Here is a 22426-nt window from a genome sequence, read left to right on the forward strand (position 1 = left end):
CCCTTCTGCTCCATCTGCCTACTTTCCAATCACTGCTAAGTTACTTAACATGTATTAAAAATATGGGTAATGCTACTGACAACAGCAGAGTTAAGTAGTGAGCAAGTAAGCACATGGGCTTCAGAAGTATGGTGGTTATCATGCTTCAAGCCAAGCAAAGAAGAACTTAGTGTTCACCTTTATGAGGGGAGTTTTTATTTACCAACACTCCCCAAAACTATTTTTAGCAACCCTGCATTTCCATCAGCATGTACAAGCGATGTTTGTTATACCATGAATAAATACAAAAGAAAAAGAGCTTTTCCCACAACAGCCTCGATAGGCTACTTTTAATTAAAATCAGTTTAATGATTGATAAGCTCTAGTATTTCCAGCAGCAAATCATAAGTGGTTGACTGTTTCCAGATACAGTGAAAAAACTGAAGATAATATAACTACATAAGCTAGCATAGTTAGTTGGTTTACTTGTTGTCAACGTAGGAAAAATTTGAGGGTTTAACATGTAAATTCAAGAGCAAAAACTAAATCAGTATTTTGTAGGAATCAAAGTTCAGCTATATAAACTGAGGGAATCATTGTTTCCAAGGCTTACTTTTAATCTCTCACAGAATTACTTTTGACATACCTCCTACATCAGAATTAACAAGCAGGAATTTTCAGTATCTCATTAGTATTTAGAAATGGGATGTCCCATGTATCAATTCTGTACAGTTGCTACTTGCAAAGGTTCTTCACTTGTGCCTCTTAAGCAAACAGAGGAACACTGCAAATACCTGTGGCCTCATGTCCTTGCTTTGTTCCCTGGGCTCACAGAGGCAGCAGAAGACAATTCCATGTGCCTGAGCACACATTTGTGGAGATATCCCCTCCTTATGAACAGAACAAATCATATGCAGCTGATCAGCCATACAACAAACAAAAGTTTCTTTCAACACCACAGAGAAAATAGGAGTGAGTATAGGGAGTGTGAAATTCTAGAACTCTAACAGGACCCTCCCTAGCCCCTTGTCTTCCTTGGTCACTGTCACCAAGAATGCAGTGCTGTCTCAAACAGCTGCTGCATCCACCTGCTTTCCTCAGCCAGTGCTGGTGGGAGGAGCAGACAACACACAGGGGGGAGCATTTCCTCTTTTTACTGTTATTTTATTTTGTAGTAAGATCCACGTAGCATATAAAATATAACAGGAAAAACTGAACGAAGCCTAGAAAATGAACCGAGTTCAGCTGATGAACCACTACAGCTCAACTTCCGTGGGTTCACAAAGTCTCCAGAACTCATGGACTATTTGCTTGTACTATTACAGTTCTCTAGCATATGAGAGCCTACACCAAAAGCTGATATGTTCCAATTAAGCCATAGGTAAGTGACAGATGTAGAGAAAAAAAATAAAATTGGCTTTTGTAAGCCACAGCTGCCCTTGACAGAGGTTACAATGATGTCTAACTATACTGTAATGCACATTACATCAAGAACCTTGAAAGAGCCTCTGAGAAAACAGCTTCACATTAAGCATTTTAAAGAAAGGTCATAAATACTGCACTGTACCAACAGTACCTCCCAATGTCCTCCTTATGCCTGAGGAGCATTTGTGTTTTGTAAGAAGCTACTATATAGATGACACCAAACCTAGAGGTAGGTTATAGGCCAAGGTAAGTTACAGGCAAAAAAAAAAAAAGAAAAGAAAAAAAAAGAAAAAAGAAAAAGTCCCTTTAGAGCTAGTCACTGCACAGACTGCCCAGCAGGAAGCAAGGCAAAGTGTCAACAACTCTTTCCTCCCACCCTAAACATTGTTCACACAGTGCATTTAGTTCCTAGTGCCCTAAGAATGAGAGTGGATCATCAGCTGCTAGTAAAATGCAGTTATGCCAAGAGAACAGCTTGAAGTTATTCAAGCAAAAACCTGTTACTGTGCAAAACTGATGCACTGGACTGTTACCAACCAGACCTCCAAGCTTAGACGGAAGTGACCCAACAGTAGAGAACCAAGGTGTTTTTCTTTTGACTGGGAAATACTTTAGTAACCAACAGGAGAACATACTGCTAAGTCTACATGAAAGGAGTCAAATATCAGCTTGTATCAAAACTTTAGAAACAAACAAAAAAAAAAAAAAAAAAAGAAAAAAAAATTGCTCGCCACCCCTAAAACCTGGGATCAACACAAGGTTGATAAATACGTGTACATTGAGAAACACACCTGCAAGTACAATAGTTACAGCAAATTAAGCCCAAGTTTTAATGGTGTAATGCCTTCAGGTCACAAAACGTGGACAAAACTTTAATCTTAACTCCCTCTGTGCACTATTTGGTGATAATCAAAGTAATGATGCTGAAGATTCATTTTATTTCTACTTCCAAAAGAAAAGGGCAAATGGTTAAATATGTGTTCTCCAATTTGTTCTCCACTACACGTACACCCACACACATACACACACCCCTCAAACTGCACTGACATTTCTTTTTGACCAAAAGAGTAGATCCTGGGAGTAAGTGCAAAATGCAAAATCAACTGACAGAAAATGCTGAACAAACAGCATCATAAAAATACAAAATATTTATATTACTGAACTATTAACAGATGATGTTCTCTGTTTCTTTAAAACTTTGGAACCACATAGCTGATTTCTTAAATCTAGTCCATGCCAGCTTCCAGAACTATTAATGTTTTAGTTAGCTTCATTCTTTGATGCTTCATCAAAATTTTCTACGAGATCTGAAAAAGATGAAGATATTTAATACAGTAACGGCCAGTAAAATTACCTTTGTAAATTTAATGAAAATGCATATAGTTACAGGAAAGATTAAGTAGTACTTAATTACACTTAGGGAAACCATTTCTTTACGGACAGATTTCAAAGGGCTTTAGAAAATATTGGTTGCTTAAATGTATACAAAGAAATAGAAATGCAGAACAGTGAAAATTCTAACATTAAGTGATTAAGATCTGATTTTCAAAGATGCTCTACCAGCTGTAGCTGAGTTCTGAGCATCAGCATTCTTTAAAGAATGCCTGACGTTTTAGAGAATTGAATTTTATGCAAGGTCACAAAGAAATAAACCAGTGCCAAGGCAAGAGGAATTGAAGCTCTGGTCCACATGTATGTTGTTTTAGCTAACACACACCATACCAAAGGATACAGTGCAATATGGTTATTGATAAAATAGTTATTTGCTGACAAATAAAGCACTTATATTTATTTTCAGACACTGACATAAGCCTTTTTTCTTCAGCTACAGAAATAAAAATTCCCACTCCAGACCCTGATATGAAAACAACCTGATAACTATGCCAATTATGCCATTTTGCAGTCCTAAACCTCTGTTTGGATATTTAGATACCTGATCAACCTCACTAAAACTATTTTAACTTAGTTTCACTCAATAATTAAGGTAGTTTCACAAGGTAATCCCTTCTTCAAAAGCTGGAATCCCAAGTTGTATTTTAACACTGCCCTATATAAAAAGCCTCCCTTAGCAAGCAAGAAGTCTGATCACAACAAAAGCTACATATTTAACTGAATCAAAGTATTTATCTATTAAGTGAATATAAAAGTGTGTATGTGCCTACCTGGGACATCATCATCTTCTTCATCAATATCTTCAGATTTTGGTGCTTTACTATCCAACACTATAAAAAGAAATTTGGTGCTGAGTTCTCATAATACAGAATCAGGGACACTCACACAACAAAATAAAAACCATATATATGAAAAAATCAAGTACTTCCCCAGTCCCCAATAGTGACAAACACACAAATGACCAGGTACTGAGAGTTAACAGCATAACCAAAAGGTTCCCTTAGGGATATTCTGGCAGCAAAGCATTAGCAGAACCATTTCCAGATGCTATGGAGTATTCATAGAGTTTGAAAGAGATCAAATGATACAGAAAACCCCCAGCATGACTCAATCTTCCAAGTGAAGTTCCATATTTTAATGCAACAATAATATGGCACCAACCAGTGACCAACATATCATATGATTCAAATATGCTCATGATGATCCATCTCTCTAAATTTTAGAAGGTATTTTACGCATTGCTAAAGAAAAACAAACCCTTTCTCTTAAACTCTGAACATGAATGTTGGGGAAATTAAAACTGATTTAAAATGAGTAAGTGTTTGTTGAAAACATTAGAACAGGTGATGTGTATTCCATTCCGAACACAACTGCAACACATCAAACGACAGACATTTTAATGGCCATAGCAGTCTAAACTGGAACTGTACCTAATCTTCATTTATAACTGTAAAATTACAGTAATAGTTATACCACATACACCCTTCCACCCATGCTCCCAAAGTTTTAAAATTAATAAAAAATAAAGAATCATATGGATAACTGTGACTTGGGTATTTTTAGTTTTCCATTAAAACTGTGATTTTTAATTATGTTTTTTTTAAGTATTGCTTGGATGCCAAAGTAAATTGTAGAGCAGAAGAACTTTTTTTTCTTCTATAACTGCAATAGAAATATTTTTTTATGAAGAAAGAAAACAGAATAGGCTCCCTGACAAAAATCTGGTTGAGTTTTTCCAGGTAAAAACATGAACTTGCTTTCCCCATAGCAGTCTGCCATATACAGTTGTACACCTGCTATCATAGCATACCAGACTTATCTATTTCTTTTAAATCAGGGCCTGACTATGCAATCTTGAATCAACAAAGATAAAAAGAAAGGTTGTCCCCCATCCTCTACTTCCAAGACAGTGGCAAATAAAAGCACACACAAACTTCTGACTTTTTAAGTCACATGCTTTTGTTAAATTTGGGTTAAAACTTTCAGTAGTTCATATGTCCTTTAAGTCAGCTATGAAATATTCCAAAAAGACCTACCTTGTCTTGGGAATTGTTCAGCTAACTTCCTGAGACTTGTTAAGCTGTCAGCACCAAGCTGGCTTAAGATGCCTGGAAGCATTTCTGTGATCGGTTTAGCTTCTGCATGACCAGTAATTGCAAAAGTGTTGGCAGAGAGGGAAGCTTGAACCTTGGGGTTGTTGAAGTGAATAACTGTTCCATCATCTTTTATCATGTTCACCTGTTTAAATATATTAATAACATTTACCTAAGTATTGCAGCATCTTGTTATGTGAGCATTATAACTAAAATCTAGATTTGAAAAATCAAAAATTACAGAACTAGCACTCCTCCTAAAGGATAATATGATAAAAGCACCTGGAATTAACACCATCTAAATTAACACCATTCAAAGCTCCAACAGCAGCACCTTGCCACATCAGGTTAATCCACTGCCTTTCACAGGTACCTGTGTCACCTACCAGGAAAACATTCCTGCTTTTTCCCAGCTGACAGAGGCACAGGACTCACACTGGCTCAAGGCAGGGATGCACACACAGCACTGGGGGATTACGTACCCACTGCACTAGAACAGACTTCCAATGCCTTCCCAATAATTCCATGAGGGCTCTTAAGACTAAGGACACCACACAGTGATCCTGCTCTCCTCTTCTACCCTGGCCTTCTGAATCACCAAGAATTCTACCTTACAGTCAGTGTAGTGGCCTGCTTTAGAAAGCTGAAAAGCTTTTTCTTCTGGGCATGGATAAACTATTACGCAAAAAATAATTGTCTGACCGTAGGAAGAGACTTCTACCCATCCAACACAATAGTGGTATAAAACTTACATGAAAAAAATATTAAGCAATGTTTTTAAGTTACAGGGAGAAAAGAGGGATTCAGAACTAAAAACGAGATCTAAAATACAAAAACATCTAAGTCCTCAATCCTTACACAGCAGCAGAGTTCCAAATACGTTTTGAACAGGAAATCCAGGTGTGCTGCTTTCCTGCAAAACTAAGCAATGTCCTGTCCTTTGCCCATGAGGAAATGGTAAAAGCTTCAAGTACAGTTATCCTGTTACTTAAGAGCCTCTTTCAAAATGACACAAATGTGTTATTCATGCTTGACTCAACATTACTCTTCTATCTGCATGAAGCTTACCAAGGTCAACTTGCGTTCACTTGAATAAAACCTTCCACAATTATGTCTCTTGCTATCAAGGTAGAAACATTTTGCATCATCTTCCTACGCTGAGATATTTAAATTCCTTAATAACTGTGTCTGAATAAAGATCCTGTGCTCTGTGCACAAAAAAATCCCTGAACATACACTAAGAAGAACCATGTCTTTTTTAGTTCATACAGCTCTGCATATGTGTATTAAGTTCAAGAAAACAGACACACTGAACTGTTTCTGTAACAGAGGTCTGAAAACTTACAGGCAAACCACATCGAATCTGCATTTGCCTTTGGAAGAGAGGAATGCACTTAGTGACTTCTCCATGCACCTTGCAATCCTGCTTCAATCAATTAATCAGAGATTAAATACTGCACTTCTTTAACCAAGTAGTACAAGTACTGCAGCCACACTGAGCTCATGATGGAGAAACCTCCTCCTCTTCCCATATATGAGGGTCACTCCCTATACTGTTATGGAAAACATGTTTTATTAATACATGTAAATGAGAGGCATTCAAAGAACACCTGAAACCTTCACATTCCCACTTACATTAACAAAGAAGCTGCCTCTGTGGAGACTCTACAGTGCTGTAAAAAACATCTCCTGTATCTACTACATACAATTCCAGCATTTTTGTGCAGTAAAAGGTCCTAATTTTGATAATACAGACTCAAGTTCTTAGTCAAGGTATTTCTAAACCTTCCTTCATACTCTGCACCACACTTGCTCTAGATGTGCCTGCCCAGTCCATGTACATTTACTGCTCTTCTCTTTAGAGCAAGTAATCAAATTCATAAAAGTCAAGAATGAAGAGAAGCTTTGTTCTGCAGAAAATGCAAGACACACACACACATACAGCACACAGCTTACTACCTCCACCACACATTGCCTGGCCAGCAGAACCTGCACCTTTCCTTCTCCAGGCACATACACATTAATGCCAATGAGGCAACAATACATCAAACAACATTACCGCTCAATAACCAGATCTCCATGCTTTTGCTTGGAAGATAAAACTGTTGTAAAAAGAAAAGCAAACCACACCACACCACCACCAAAATAACAGATTGAATTTAACTTCAAACGGGAAACACTTATGTTTTCACTATACCTCTTCAATGCCAGCAATGTTATTTACAGCCAGTTTTTTGAGGGAACTCTGAAGTTTTTTGTCATCAGCTGTAGCTGTTCTGTGCACCACCTTCTTCTTTCTGCGAGCTGTTCCCTGGGAAGAATCAAGAGACAAAAGTCAGCTCTCCTCAAAATCTCACAAAGACTAATCGCAAAAGTCAGGGCACAGTCTGAGCAACATCTTTCAAGTTATGAGACATTTCTGTAGACAAAAACTATTCTCAACTTATTTCCCTTTACCTACAGCTTTGCCCATCATTCCCAATTTTAAGCTTTTTTCTTAAGCATAAAGACCAAAGAAATAGTAAATAGCAGTACATTTTCCCTTCCACTCACCCAGGCTACAAAAATACTACTTAATATTGAGCAATACAGAACAAAGTTCCCCCAAGATATTTTTTCCAAAACAAAGCACAAATAGAGTGATTTAAATAGTCCCACTTTGGCAACCAAGTCATTAACGCTTTCAGAGCATTCCACAGACAGCAATTTTGGAATTCCTGCTTTGAAAACTTCTGTACAATCATCCCTACAACAGAGGATGAGCACCCACACTGAACAAACGACATGCCTTTTTATTGGTCATATTAACCACCCAGTAGCTCAGAGAAAAGAAATAGCTCAGTGCACAGCCAGTGCCTGAAGCAGGCACAAAGAAGAAAATCCCCAACAGGAAGACCATAAAGGCAGAACTGGAACATCCAACAGGTGAGATTAGCTGGAGCTTTCACAGGTCGCAACAAGTCATTGAATTAAAACAAAGCTTACACACTGGAAACTTTTCATCCAGCCGTTGTGAACTGAAAGAAACTTGTGTTTCAGGTAGCTGCACTATAGGCCAGATCACACAAAACCTGTATTAGTCAAGCCTGAGAATAATTTTTTTGTTCTCTTTCTGTGAGCTTCAGTCCATGCTTTCAAAAGCATCTCTGGTGGTTTTCTTACCTTTCCTCCTATTCGGACCTGCGCTTGAAGCTTGGCCAGTTTTTCTTGGTTCATAGTGCTACGTCTAAAGAGCAAGAACAAGTTCAACTTAACATCAAAACAGTAACAACAAAAAGTCACAGTCCATTTTAAGAGCACTCTTACAATTGCAGCAGGTTTTTCAAACTTCTAGAACATCACCCAAAACAGTGTGTCAAACAAACACACAAAAACAGAGCTTTCAAATTACACCACCTAAGCAATCCATAGTGGTCCTGCAGTAGGAAGGACCCACATTTAGCTGAAGCGTCTGTGCCAAGATGAGGCAACTCTACAGGACGTTTCATTCTGCATCAGGCCAAGGTACTCATTTCCAAGATGCCAGTTTATTGCTGGAAGTATTTAACTGAATTACTGGCTCCAACCAGACCCAAACGAGCACAGAGAACTGGGTCTGGGAAAACACTATCTTTACGAGGGTCCAGGGACACAGTCACCACTAAACTACATGGGATAATACTCATGGAATGAATCTATTATACTTATGACTAATAAGTGAGATCCAAACTCTGTGAAGTTCGTGTATGGACATATTTACTACATGAACTTCTGGCAGCTCTTCATCCAATACAGTGACTGGGAATTTTGTGCAGTGCTTCTCCCACGAGTCAGGTGGGACCTTTAGAGGCTAAAAGCCCTGAAAATCCATAACGTGTGAAAAAACGCCTCAAGCCTTCCACCAAAATGAATGCGTTTCGCTGCTCTGCCCCAGCGAGCCACCAGTGATCCCCAGAAATCCCCGCATGTGCTTTGTGCCGGGAACGAGCGGGGGCAGAGCAGGAGCGGGGCAGGGATCGGCGCACGGAGACCCCGCGGGGCGGCGGGGGAAGGGGCTCAGGGTGGCTCGCTGGGCAGCCCCATAGCACGGGAACACGGCTCAAACACGGCTCATCCCTCAGGAGCCCGTGTAACAGCAGAGCCGCGGCCCCGCGAGCCAGGGCAGCCCCCGCACAAGGGGATCGCTCGCTCGGCCTCTCCCCGAGGAACGGCCCAGTACTGCCCAAGGGGACGGGACCGAGCTGCCGCGGCGCGCCGCCCGCCTCAGGCCGGCGGGGCCGCGGCGGTAGCGGGACGCGGCGATCCCGGGACACGGAGACAGCGGGACGCGGGAAGAGCGGCCCCCTCACCTGAGCGCGGCGGAGCCCCGCGGCCAACACGCGGCGAGAACAAGATGGCGGCCGAGGAAGGAAAGAGAGGCGCACAGAGAAAGGAAGCGCCGCGCCACGTGACGGCGCCAGCCCGCCCGCAGATAGGCGGGGGCGGGCCCGCCCACCTCATTTATACAGAGGCGGCCATGTGGCGAGCAAGGGCTCCTGGGAGTTGTAGTCTGCAGGGAGCAGCAGTCGCCCGCGCCTCGGGGCAGGGAGCGGTGCCCTGTGACTCAAACTGGGACGCGGCGCTTCCAAACGCGTCACCAGTCGCTCTGTGCCTCTCACTGAACCCTCCCTCACACGCTGCTTTCCCGACAGCTAGGCAACTCCAGAGAGCAGCGCGACAAAAGGGTTTATTTGGGAAAGAGAAAATAAACCCGGAGCCACTCCCCTCCCACCGCTGCCTGCTCCCGTCGGGATAACGCTGGGGTTTGCCCAGGGGGAGTAACTAGGACTCTGAGCCCCGGTGCGATGACTCCTACCCCAGGGTCCCGGCTCCCCGTAAGGAGCTGAGCCCATCCCGAGCCCCCCACACCGCTCCCGCGGCTGCCTCCCCCAGCACCGGCGGGCGAGCCGTCGAAGCGGCGCACCGCCCACATCCGCCACACATCACTTCCCGGGCTTTAAAAACGGGGAAAGGAAAAAAAAAAAAAAAAAAAAGAGGAGGGGAAAAAAAAAAAAAAAAAAAAAAAGGTCTAGCTAAGCGGGTCCTGTCCTGTGCGGCGGTTCGGGGCCGTACCCGCGTGCCGCCGCTTGCCGCGCAGACACCATGAAGGCTCAGCCCGCGGCAGCCTCCGTCCTCTGCCTGTGCCTGGTGCTGGCGGCCTGCGCCGCCTCCGCCGCGGGAGGGCTCGGAAAGGGTCAGACAAACGCTTTCTTCGGCTTTCCCCAATTCCTGTCCCCACTCGGGGCCAGGACGTTCCCCTCAGCCTGCGGGGCCGCCGGGCGGGAGCAAAGGGCGCAGCTTCGGGCTCTGGAGGTGCGGGGGGGCTTCGCGGGGTCTCCGCCGTTGTGGTCGGGTTCTGGCCGAAGCCTTTCTGAGGGCTCTGCGGAGCCCGGGGGAGCAGCCCCGCGGTGCCCCGTGCCTGCCCCGAGCCCCGCCGGGCTCCTGGCAGGCGTGAATGGCCCTTCCCTCCGCCCGCGGCTTCCCTTGCCCTTCGTGCCCGCTCCTCACCTCGCTCCTGGCTCGCCCAGGCTCCTTGCCTAATTACCGTGTCTAATAGCCCGGTTCAACCGGGGCCTGGGCTTCTCCCCGAGTGGTGGCTTTGCCGTAGAGGTAAATCTCCTCCTCAAGGCTGGTTGTAACCAATTTGATCAATGACAGCAAAGCTGTGGTGTGGATCCCAGCCAGCCACTCACCCTTTAATTCCCCAAATTACTTTCATTCAAAAGATATACTCTGTAATGTGTTGGGCAATGCTTTTAAAAACACACTGTAGCTCACCACGAAGTGGGGTTTGTTTTAAATACAGAAAAGCTTTTGAAAAGTGTTTCCCAGCTAGAACAATAGAAGGTTTTTCCTATTTTAACATTTTGGCCTTCGACCGAAATAGCTGACATGTCAATATTCTGGGTGAACATGACTTGTGCTATTCCAGCTGGGTTTTTGCTCTCGGGATGTTGAGCTCCTACAAACGTAGTTCTGTGTTGGGGGCTGCCTCAGCATTTGCTGTGTGGGTATGAGGGGACAGGGACGAGGCATCCCCACCCTGCTGTGAGCTCATCTCTCTGATGTGTTGCATCACTTATGTTCACGGTTGCTCATATCAGCAGAGATCAGGTAACACAAACACTGTGCCTGTGTCCACACCTCCTGGATGCTGAACAGAGGTGGCCCAAAGATTTGCTGACGCTGTTTTGGGCTTTCTCCAGCTTCTTTGCCCTAGTTGTGTACTGGAGAAAATGTCCACTTTCCCCTATGTCTACACTGGGTGGGCAGTCTGTGGCTCCTGATCTCTGTGCAGCTCCCAAAATCTCCTCCCCTAGGCGCCTCGGGCATGGTGGGTTCCTGACTAATCCAAACCCTTATGGATGGGAAGGGGCGAACCAAGGCTCACATTGGCCATCCAACACAGTTAATTGTTAATTACTGGAACCAATGCCTCTGAGGAGGCGTTCCAAGAGAGTTCCTCTTTGTACAGCTCCTGGATCTCCTTCATCTAAGCTTTCCAGGTGGCATTTGGCTATGTGCTCTGTTGGCTACTAAAAAAACCCAACCCTGGCAGTCACTGCTTTACAGCTGTTAAACATACCCTGACTCACCCTTAAGTCAATTGACATAACAAGACTTGTTATCTGGATGTCAGATAAAACGCTTCCTGCATCCTTCAGTCACTGTAACACTCAGAAATCTGTATAATGGTATTCTTTCTTGCTCTTCCATGATATTATCATCAGCAGGAATACTTAGCATAATAGCTTTAGAGCAATTAATGATCATATGTTTGCCTCGAAATTTTTAAGTTTCAGTTTAGTTCACCTTCAGTGGGATTTAGGAAGCTAAATGCTGAGATGTTTAATTTGTCACTCATCAGATAATAAATGTTCACAGACTGAAAAAGAACGGCGAATAATCAGAAGGCACTTCAATTTTAATATCTGGGGGGTTTTAGTGTCATTTACATACATATATAGAAATATTCATGAGCATGGTATGTTTTTGCTAATTAATTTCAATGGGATTCCTCATACGACTGTGTGGGCTGTAAGTATTTGCAGAAGTCTTTCCAGAAGTGGGGCTATAGTTGTCTTTAAAAAAAGAATATAAAATGAGTTGAAAATACTTGAGTGTTGGGCTGTTTTCCTCTATTAGCTGACATGTTAAATTATGCAGCATTTATAAACTCCTCTCTCTGGCAGGTTTTGGAGATCATATTCATTGGAGAACACTAGAAGATGGGAAGAAAGAGGCAGCAGCCAGGTATGTTTGTTGGTTTTAAATACAGAAGTTTGTCTTCAGAAGCATTCACAATGGTTCTATTTCAGGCGTAAATTTAACCACAGAAAATAGTCTCTTTTAACAAAACTGAGGGTGGTTTAGGAGACTCTTCAGATCCCTGCAGGTTATTGGAGAGAAAATACAGAATTTTGTTAAGTTTGCTAAGGCACCAGCTAGGTTTAATCACTGCAGTCTAATTAAATTATTGAAGCCCTAGCATGTCCTTGAAACAAGAAAATATTTATTTATCACAGTAAAGAAAGATACGGTTCTCCAACACAAATGAAAGTGTAAGTGGTTCTCAAAGCCCTTAAACTCAGCAGTGCTAAGAGCTTCCCTAAAATTCCTTGTGCCTGTATAGATGAGGTCTCAGCATGAGATATTTTGCTTCCATCTGCAGCAAAAACCTGGAAGTTTCAAACTGTAGTGAACTGACAGAACCTGGTTTGGGCTAAGCTTAAATACTAAAAAGAACAATGTCTCAATTTTTCTTTCTCAGAGTTTCTTCTGCTTCTTGTTAAAATCCAAGAAGGAGAATGGCATGCTTATAAATTCTACTTGCATTTTAACTTTATAACCTAGATCTGACAATGCTGACATGAGCAGAAATTGCTCATGCCTTCCAGGTTTGCTGTTTAATTTAGCTCTGCTCTCAAACTGATCCATCTGGCAAGTTCTGCACTCCAGTGCAGACACTGAATTAACCCAGATGGTACACTTCAGAAGTCTTGCAAGTTTCTATAACTTGATACTTTAGCATTTTTGAAAAAAAAAAAACACCAAAAATAGATTATTTCAGTTTTTACAGTTATAATTGTAGCAGCAGCAGAGGAAGGTTTAAAATGAGACAGAAGAGAGTGGGAGGGATGGCAAGGTCTGAACTCTCAGGTTTAGGCGGGTTTAGTGTTCCTGCTCAAAAAGACCCTACAGCAAGGGATGGGATTGGGTGTGAGCCACACTCTCCTTTCACTGCTGATGCACAGGTCTGCTCGCTCATTTGAGCGCGGCAGCATTTGAGTGTTATTGAATTGAAGGATTGGGAGAAACTCCTAGTTGCAGAGAAAATATAAACGTAAAAAGTACTTTTTTTTTTTTCCTAAGTCTAACCATAAATCAGGAAATGAAAAATTACACAAAATTATCTGGGATGCATCAAGTGAGATGCACCAGAGCCGGTGGTCTAGGAAATTCCAAACCTTCCATTTCATTTCTGTAAACTCCAGAATGTCATGGAATACTGGGGACTTCTCAGTTTTAAGTTCCTTGCGGCCGAGGGCGCGGTCCCTTCGTTCTACCAACTGCTGCGATGGCGTTTTGAAGCGGGACGCCTCGCAGGGCGGTGTCGCGGTGCCGGGGCCGTGCGGGGCCGGGCGAGCTGCGGGTGTGCGTGACCGGAGGAAGCAGTCGCTTCACGTCCGGGTCGGGTGTCGCTGGCGGGGCGATGCCGCTGGTGGTGCTGTGCGGGCGGCCCGGCAGCGGCAAGAGCCGGCGGGCGGCCGAGCTGCGGGAGGCGCTGGGCGGCCCGGAGCGGGCGGTGCACGTCGTGGCCGAGGCGGAGGGCGGCCGGGCGGCGCTGCGGGCCGAGGTGGAGCGGCGGCTGAGCCGGCGGGACGTGGTGATCGTGGACGCGGGCAACGAGCTGCGGAGCATCCGCTACGAGCTGTACTGCGCGGCGCGGCAGGCGAGCACGGCGCGCTGCCTCCTGCACTGTGCCGGCGGCGCGGGCGGCCCCGACGAGACGCCCTTCGAGGAGCCCGACCCGAGCTGCCGCTGGGACCGGCCGCTGTTCACGGTGAGCGGGGAGGAGCCGCTGCCGCTGGGCGCCATCCGCGCCGCGCTGTTCGAGAGCGCCCCGCCGCCGCCGCACCGCTCCACCCGCACGCAGCCGCTGCAGTCCTGCGGCTTCCTGCACCAGCTGGACCGCGTCACCCAGGACGTGCTGGCCGCCGTGCTGGCCGCGCAGAGGAGCGGGGCACAGCCCGGGGAGACCATCCGCGTCCCCGGCGTGGCCGAGGGACTGGTGCTGAGCCGGCCCGTGAGCGTGGCCGAGCTGAGCCGGCTGCGGAGGCAGTTCATCAGCTACACCAAGATGCAGCCCAGCGATGAAAACTTGCCCCAGCTGGCCAGTATGTTCCTGCAATACCTGAGCCGCAGCATCCAGTGAAGTGTCACCTGTGCCACCCAGCAGTGGCGGTGGTGGTCTGGCCCCGAGGTACTCGCCGCGGGAAGAATGTGCCTGCAGGCACAGTCCCTGCAGAGCCCGGGTCCCACCTGTCCGGATCGCATCACTTGGCAGCAGCAGCTCTCAGAAGATGGGCACCGTGTCCCTGCAGCAGCCGAGCCAGCTGCATTGCTGGGGGGTCTCTGGGGAAGCAGTTCCTCACCCCTGCCTTCTCCCCACTGGCATCTTGCAAAAAGGAGAGCTACTGGTGCATCCCCAAGCAAGGGAAGTCTCCTGTGGAGATGCAAACCCCAGTAATCAAATAGTGTGATGTGAAAGTGTAAAAGATGATGGCTGTAGGGAAGACTTTTACCTCCAAGTTGGCATGTGTATGCTGGAATGAGAAGATTGCTTTTCAAGAGCTGCTACCAGATAATGTCAAACTGTGGAACAGACTTCAGGTCCAGAACTGGAACAGTCTATTTTTAGGATATGACTGTTTCAGAAAATCTGACTGACCCAAGAGAGATTTTCAACTCCACACTGCAAAAGGGTGCTGGCTTAACAGACTCAAACTTCTCTGTTTCAGGTCTAATAATAAAATTTGTGCCTTAAATGGAGTAAAGTCTTAATTTACCTGCAGGATTAATTTACTGAAATTACTTGGCCATGTCTTTTTTCTTCAAGGTCATTATACTCCCTTAAAACCATCATTTTACACCCTTAAAAACACAAATTGCTTAAGAATGAGTGCTGTTGTAGGAAAAAATGAGCTAAAATGACAGAAATAAATGTATTTATTTCTATTCTGTGTGAAACTCATAAGTTTGTACTGGCTGTGATGGGTAGCTAAGCTTCCAATAATTTTGGGTACAGCTTATATAAACTCACTCTCTGGTGGATGCTTCATTCATCGTTCTAATAAATGGTGGCACTTGGTTTTAATTTTACATGTAGTGATCACTTGCATGAAACAGTTAAGCAGGGCAGGAAGGGTTACTTCAGTTACAGTGTCTGTCTGGCACACCAGCTGCTAAGGGGCTTTATGCACTGCAGAACTACAAAAATGTTTTTATATAAATAAGTTTATCTTACAGTCAAAGTAAAGAGAACAAAGCTGAGAAAACACATCAGTTATCTCAAACCACTGTGAGTTCTCGCTGACTAAGAGTTGGTATCTCAAGGAAGTGCGCACTTTAATTTAAAATCTGCTTTTAAAATTTCTCTTCAAAAAGTGTGTGGCAGTACCAACCACCAGACCATTGAACTCTTTCAACAAGAATCACTGATTCTTGATGATAAGAACAATCTTAAATCCAGTTTAAATTAGCCTCTCCTCAAGAAATAAGCAAAGTTATTTTGGACTCTATAGAAACAATGAAAAGAAGTCAGGGAGAGGGCACTGAGGTGATGCAAGCTTTACTATGGAAATGTGTATTCTTGCTCCTTATTGCGAGCAGATATAAAATTGATGACATGTCCATTAATTATAGATTGCAAATTTGTGTTTGAAGAATTCTAAATGTTAATGGCTTCATTTCCACCCTTTCCTCATTCTAAAGTTCATTACTTAACACTGCTAAGTAGAGATTTCCTTTCATGTCTATTTACACCTAAAGAAAAACTCATACATCAGTTCTGCTAGTAATTAATGTTGTTGTGTGCAAAGGTGTTAATAATTCACGTGTATGAAAATTTGACTTTATTTTTATCCCCTAATATGGTGCAGAGATATGGTGCAGTTGGAAAAAGTTTACAGTTTGCTTTGCTTGGCATATCCTGAAAGAAGTATCCATATAGGATGTTCTCGCCAGATTCCTTCCTCTCCTCCACCTAATTTTAGGGCTGTTCTTACTGTTCTGGAAGCCATATCATTATTATATGGCAACTTAACCTCTGGGTAGCATAGCTAGTAAATGTAAAATGAACTTTTGGAAAGAGTGAAAGCAAAAATACCATGGGTCCTTTTGTGGTGCACTTTATTTAGGCTGCAGTTCCTCACAGACCCCCTCTTTTTCTTAGCTCTGGCACTGGACACCTCCATCACAATTAGCTTCAGCATACAAATGTGTAGGAAGCCGTGCAGGCAGCCAAAGGGTTTGCTGGGTTATTGGGTTTGCTGGTTGCTCAGTGGAGGGCCTTAGTCACAGGAGGTGACGGAGATGCGGGCTGTAATGGGGAGAGGTTGTCATCCACTGGATTGACTTAAGCAGCCACGAAAATCCATCCTGAGATCTCTCAAGCAGCTGCTGTCATTAACCATTTCCAGTAATCCAGGGAAAAAAAGGCATGACCAGTTGTGTATCTGAGAAATCTAAATTAAGAAGAGAAAGTCTCCTCCTCTACACAAGCAGTTATTGGCTGGCAGCTATAATAAATTAGTTTATCACATGTTTTAAAATTAGGAAAACCTTTTGCAAGACAGTCTTAGAGCACCCCATAATCTCTTTACATCTGATTTATTTCCCATTACATTTTGCCTTTGAGGAAGCCTTGACTGTTAAACTGTACATGTAATAGAATTTTTTTGACAATTTTCTTTCTTATTTTTGGTAGTGGTTTGCCTCTTATGGTGATCATCCACAAGTCCTGGTGTGGAGCTTGCAAAGGTGAGTTCATTGAATACTAGAGCTTGCTGAAATTTCTGATGAGTCTTTGTACAGAAATCATGTAGCCATGAGAAATGTGAATTTTGCATCCATATGTAACTAATGGTATTTGTATTTCATTGAGAGTGGCATTGTCATAGTAAACAAACAAGCTAGGTGTATGGCTAAGCCTTAAAGGATGAGGTAGTTGAGTGGGAGTGGTGGTTTACAGCAGGATTTTTGTTTCTGTTGTACTGGATCAAATATATCCACCTATGTTTGTTGGGCAGGCATCAGCCCATGGCTGCCAGGCAGGAATTGCTTCAATTACCTCCTGTTCTGAGCCTGGCTGGAAGGGTTGGATACATATATTCTGTTTACTCACTGCTTATTGAAAAGTGCTACTTCTCCAGAGGGAGGGATTAAGTGGAGATTTTGATATTGACCTGAAAATCTGAAATATTTTCCACTGCTTTTACATACCTCTTATTTTTATTTTTTTCTTTAGCTTTAAAGCCGAAGTTTGCTGAATCTAAGGAGATCTCTGAACTTGCCCATAATTTTGTTATGGTCAACCTTGAGGTAGGCTGCCTTCTGTTCTGCATCCAGGTTCTGCCTAGTAATGAAGCATTTAGACTCTGACTCAACTGGTTGCATCCTGTTTTGTGTACATCCTAAATCCTGCACTCCTAAATAGGCATTCAGGATTGATTGATAGAGCTCATTGTTTTAAAAATACTTTTTTTCAGTCTGGTTATTTTAATTGTGTTTATAAACTTGGCTCTCTGCCATTGTCTCTTTAACAGTTTGTACCTTGTGTGATTCAGTTTCCACAAGAAAGGAATTTATGTTCATTCTCTCAGTACATAGCAAATATTCCTGTACCAGAGTGGGGTGGGTAATGCAAATTGACAGACCAGAAAAAAATATTGTTTTCACAAATGATACTTATGCAGGTAAAAATATCTTTCTTCCCTTGCAGTTACTTAGCATCTCTTCAAGATGTAAAATGCTCAGGGTAGAAGGAACCTGAAGGCAGTAACTTGTTTCTGTAAAAGGTACCATGTGTTGTTAGATGTCTTGCTAATATCTTTCCTCTCTCCTGCCTTGCTGTGGAAGGATGATGAAGAGCCAAAGGATGAAGCCTTTAGTCCTGATGGAGGTTACATCCCCAGAATCCTTTTCATGGGTAAGATATCCACAGCTGTTGTGTCCATTCACAGCACTGGGTTCTTACTGTTTCCATCTAAATTTCCTGTTGAATTTCTTATTTCATAGACCCCAGTGGAAAAGTCCATCCAGAAATCATAAATGAGAGGGGAAACCCCAGCTACAAGTATTTCTATACCAACGCTGATCAAGGTATGTGCTGAGTTGTTTGAAGTTCATTTTTAGTGAGATGAAGCTTTGGCAGTGGAGAGAAATGATGTTACTTTAAAGTGTAACTGGGATAGGTTAGATAGGACCTGCTTTTGTCTCCAGTTCTGGCATGGGAAATAATGGAATTTGCATGATCCAGCCACACATAGTTGGGATAAGGGTGCAGGATTGTTTTTTTTTTTCTTACAGATTGATCTGTATATTCTGTAACTGTGTTGTTTTAAAACACTTTTCATTACCAGTTCACCTTGATGTTTTCACCCTGAGATTAATGGTTGGTTCTCTCTGTGTAATCTTTCAGTTGTCCAAGGGATGAAGGAGGCCCAGGAGAAGCTGACAGGTGATGCTTTCAAACAAAAGCACCTGGGAGATGAACTATAATGAATACACTGAATGATACCTTTTCATGGCTTCAAAACTAAGAGGAAATGATTAAACAGACCAAGAATGTAGATGCACTGAAGGGACATAATTCCCCTGTCAGCAATGTTAGGTTAAAAACCCTGTTTGGAGTTCACACATACACAACAGTTAGAGTTTTTTCTCTGCCTGGCAGTTTGAACTGTGGTGGTTCTTTGCAACTGGGTAATGTGCAAACACATCTCTGTGTGTGTTTGAGCAACCTCTAATATTTGGTGTTAAAAGGGAGGTGTGTAGGGAACAGACTATTTGAGGACAATGTGATGGGAAAAACTAGAAGTAGCCATCATTTTGACGCTAATCAGGGTTGAATCTCTCTTTTCTCACTGGTATTGTGTGATGCCATAGTTTTTACTGGGCATTCCCATCACTGGGGCATGTTCCCGGGCCAGTTGTTTTCTAGATATCCAAAACCATGAATTCTGCAACGACACCAAGTAGAATACATTTCATGAATGTCCAAGTAGCATGTGAATTATCAGCTCTGCAAATGTATTTTTGTGTAAAACTGTGTGATTCATCTTTATTTGCCTTTGGGCAGAAATTTAACTTTTTCCTTATGCACTCACCTTTTGATTGTTCCATCAAGTGAGGGTGGGTTATGTTGAAGCTTTATGGGGTTTCCCCTTTTATTCTTTGAATGTTTTTGGCTAATGCCTTGCCATCACATTGTACTGTATTTTTGTACCAGGGTGAAAAAAATTAAATCTTTTTAAACATAAGCATGCAGAGAGTGTTTTGTGGTTAAGGGTGTAGCTTTACATTCTTAAGCATGGGGGGATATGTTTTTGTTTGTGATGCTGTTATTAATATTGACTGTCACAGCTGAAGGTTGCTCCTTTTTATAATTAAAATACATCATTTGTCTTTCCATACAATTACAATTCAGCCATTCTTACACTACCTACACTGTTGAAGGCAATGTGTTTATTTACTGGAACTGAAGAGAAGAATAGAGAGGAGTAAAATCACCTCTCTTGACCTGCTGGGGATACTTTTTCTAATGCAGCCCAGCATGCAGTGGGCTTCTTTGTCACATGGGTGCATTGCTGACCCGTGGTCAGCTTGTTCTCCGCCTGGATTCCCATGTTCTCCTGTGCAGCAAAATGGATTTCCAGACGGTACTGATGCACAGGTTCTTCCTCCCCAGTTCAGGGACTTTGGACTTCCCTTTCTTGAACCTCCTGACAACCCTCTCTGCCCATTTCTCCAGCGTGTTGAAGTCCTCAGTGGCAGCACAACCACTGTTACATGAATATCAGCCCCTCTCCCCGGCTTTGTATCATTTGCCAGTTTCCTCAGAGTTAGGTGTTAAAAAGTACCAACTAAGGGTACTCCACTAATGATGAGCCCTCTTCAGGCCAGCTGTTCTGCCAGTTTTCCATCCATTTCACTGCCCTTTTATTTAGGTTGTACTTCCTCAGTTTGTCTATGGGGATGCTTTGGGAGACAGTGTTGAAAGCCATAGTAAAGCCAAACACCATCTAGTGCTCTTCCCTCAGCCACCAAATTAGTCATCTCAATCAAAAAATCCTATCCAAAAGACACTTGCCATAACTTCCCATAACAAACAAGGATGTAATTTTCTACAGATACTAATTGAGGAGACATCTGAGGACACTAGGTGTGGAAAATTGTACTGAATGAATTTTTACTCTTCAGCAGCATTAGGAATTCCACTTTCCAGACCAGTCTGTCGAAGAAATTTTAGGCACCAAAACTCAACTGGGTAGTAAAAGACAAGGACTCAGTGGAATTAATAGGATTATTGCACATTGCAATTACCCTGCTCAGCTGCTAGTAGTTACTCTACAGGCTTTATCCTCTGCTTCTCTTGCAAATTGTCTAGTAAATTAACAATTGAATTGAACTCAGCAGCTACTCTCAAGTCATATCAACCTCAAAGTAAACCTGTAGAAGCCTTAAAAAAGGATTTGTGTTGCCCAAAATATTCTCTTTTTTCCCTAGCTTTATCTGTTGAGCAAATAAAAATGTTCCTATCTGATGCTCATTTTATTTAGAGCTCTAGATTGACATAACTAAAAACTCATCGCTATGGCTTTTTTACTTGCCAGCAGGGGGAGGACTTTGCGTGTTCATCTGTGATAGGATTTAACAAATCATAAATAAAAAGCAATCTCTGATGCAAATTAGCAGGGTGCACCTCTGTAGGTTTCCATGCATGATTTTGCAGCGGCTCTGCCCTGGTCTTCTCTCTGCAGTGAAGTTGTAGCCTGTGGGTTGTACATGAATTGTCCCTTTCTTTGCAAAATGCTCTGATGACTGAAGCAATGTGGCCTCAAAGTAATTTTTAGAAAGTTCTTCATCCACAGATATCTCTCTTCAGTGACAGGTATGGGCAATGTGCATTATTCTTTACATTTAAGACCACCCTGATTCAGAATTATCCTCCTTCACATCTTCTCTGACACATCTCCTTTCCTTGGCACTTCATGCCTTCCAGACTTGGTACTTCGGAAGGATGAACTTATTTAATGACCCTTTTTCCTTTGTTCTTCAGCTGCCTCCTTTCTCTCTCATCCTTTCTAGCCTCTGTATGTTCAGAGACATGGTGAGCTGGTACAGCTTCCCCACCCTCTTTTCCATTTGCTCTTTTCTAGACCATTCTTTTGTCCTCTGTAGCAGGATGGAGCGTGGCGCTTGCTGGCCTGCTTGGTGTCTAGCTGGGGTCTCAGCAGAATATGATTTATGTGCTTTCACAACTTAATTTCCAGGGACAGCTGGTTAACTTGTGTAAAAACTGTTTTCACATCTCTGGATTGCAGGGTGAACCTATTTTTGATGTGTCACTTAAGTATTTTTCTCTTTCCTGCCTCTTATTTTATACCTGAATATTTTTGTTGCTATCTCCTACTGCAGATTCTTTACATCCTTCTTCTTCATAATCTTGTTAAGATGGTACAGATGGTTGGCATTTTCTTCTGTGCAGAGGGATCCACCCAGCAGATGCTTTTTGTATGTTGTGTGACTTTATGCTCACAAACACGTCCCCAGGGCTTAGAGAAGCTGCTTGCAGGTCAGTGTTTCCTGTAGCTGTGTTTGAAGTTAATGATACACTGCAGCACTGCTCAGAAACCAAGGCCTTAGATTAGTTTGCCCCCATCAGCTTTGTTTCTTGTGCTACCCATCTGTGTATGACTTGCAGTAACTTACATGATCACTTCTTCAGATGTATCTAGAAATCCCCTTGGATTCTCAGCTTTTACTCCTTCTAGGGTGATAAAAAACCAAAGACACTTCAAAATTCTTAGTACAGACCCAGAGAACTGCTAGGGTGAATTAATCTCTTGTAAACAAACATGCTGTCAGTTCCCTTTCTTCCAGAAACAACCTACAGAGGAAAAAAAAAAAAAAAACCAAAGTTAATTAGGGAGTGCCTGGATTGCAGCTCCCATCTGGCTGCCTGGGAGCAGAGGTTGCTTTGTGCACCTGAGGCTGGACAGGCTTTAAGGAAGTCTCAGCTGGAGACTCAGGAAACCTTTCCTTTGCCATGTTAAGTGGCAGGGAACAAAACTGCAACAACCAAGAATGCCTGCATGGCCAGAGTGCCCCATCTGTCATCCTGGCATGCTGAGTTTAGGAGTCATCTACTTCAAACACACTTTTGTCCCTGTGGCTGTCTGCCTGCCACTGTGTCTAGCCTGTATCAAACTGCTAATGAGCTTCATTCATTCATA

The 22426-nt window shown here is 43.2% G+C and overlaps 3 protein-coding genes across 4 annotated transcripts; 2 read left to right on the forward strand and 1 right to left on the reverse strand.

Moving 5' to 3' along the window:
- Positions 1 to 299: 299 nt before the first annotated feature.
- BTF3L4 (basic transcription factor 3 like 4) lies at positions 300 to 10529 on the reverse strand. 2 transcript variants are annotated; one of them, XM_012575249.5, is made up of 6 exons: positions 9218 to 9364; positions 8052 to 8115; positions 7087 to 7200; positions 4833 to 5034; positions 3567 to 3626; positions 300 to 2711 (listed from the first exon to the last, which is right to left on the reverse strand). In XM_012575249.5, exons 2-6 carry the CDS (start codon positions 8103 to 8105, stop codon positions 2665 to 2667), a joined length of 477 nt encoding a protein of 158 aa, XP_012430703.1. In that variant the 5' UTR covers positions 8106 to 8115; positions 9218 to 9364; the 3' UTR covers positions 300 to 2664.
- TXNDC12 (thioredoxin domain containing 12) lies at positions 9850 to 19450 on the forward strand. Its single transcript, XM_030278776.4, has 7 exons — positions 9850 to 10101; positions 12101 to 12161; positions 16897 to 16949; positions 17437 to 17510; positions 18048 to 18117; positions 18207 to 18290; positions 18610 to 19450. The coding sequence occupies exons 1-7, from the start codon at positions 10011 to 10013 to the stop codon at positions 18687 to 18689; spliced, it is 513 nt and encodes a 170-aa protein (XP_030134636.1). The 5' UTR covers positions 9850 to 10010; the 3' UTR covers positions 18690 to 19450.
- Positions 12168 to 16948, forward strand: KTI12 (KTI12 chromatin associated homolog). Its single transcript, XM_072933093.1, has 2 exons — positions 12168 to 14929; positions 16897 to 16948. The coding sequence occupies exon 1, from the start codon at positions 13621 to 13623 to the stop codon at positions 14341 to 14343; it is 723 nt and encodes a 240-aa protein (XP_072789194.1). The 5' UTR covers positions 12168 to 13620; the 3' UTR covers positions 14344 to 14929; positions 16897 to 16948.
- Positions 19451 to 22426: the final 2976 nt, after the last annotated feature.

The sequence above is a fragment of the Taeniopygia guttata genome, chromosome 8 (genome assembly GCF_048771995.1).
Source record: "Taeniopygia guttata chromosome 8, bTaeGut7.mat, whole genome shotgun sequence".
NCBI lineage: Eukaryota > Metazoa > Chordata > Aves > Passeriformes > Estrildidae > Taeniopygia > Taeniopygia guttata.

What these genes read in the sequence shown, in the direction of transcription:
- BTF3L4 (XM_012575249.5), bottom strand. Translation starts at nt 8,105, where the DNA reads ATGAACCAAGAAAAACTGGCCAAGCTTCAAGCGCAGGTCCGAATAGGA. An exon ending in ACATTGCTGGCATTGAAGAG is followed by an intron (nt 5,035 to 7,086) that starts GTATAGTGAAAA and finishes ATATTTAAACAG; the next exon opens with GTGAACATGATAAAAGATGA. An exon ending in TGAACAATTCCCAAGACAAG is followed by an intron (nt 3,627 to 4,832) that starts GTAGGTCTTTTT and finishes TTCTTTTTATAG; the next exon opens with TGTTGGATAGTAAAGCACCA.
- TXNDC12 (XM_030278776.4), top strand. Translation starts at nt 10,011, where the DNA reads ATGAAGGCTCAGCCCGCGGCAGCCTCCGTCCTCTGCCTGTGCCTGGTG. An exon ending in TTGTTATGGTCAACCTTGAG is followed by an intron (nt 17,511 to 18,047) that starts GTAGGCTGCCTT and finishes TTGCTGTGGAAG; the next exon opens with GATGATGAAGAGCCAAAGGA. An exon ending in CCCCAGAATCCTTTTCATGG is followed by an intron (nt 18,118 to 18,206) that starts GTAAGATATCCA and finishes CTTATTTCATAG; the next exon opens with ACCCCAGTGGAAAAGTCCAT.
- KTI12 (XM_072933093.1), top strand. Translation starts at nt 13,621, where the DNA reads ATGCCGCTGGTGGTGCTGTGCGGGCGGCCCGGCAGCGGCAAGAGCCGG.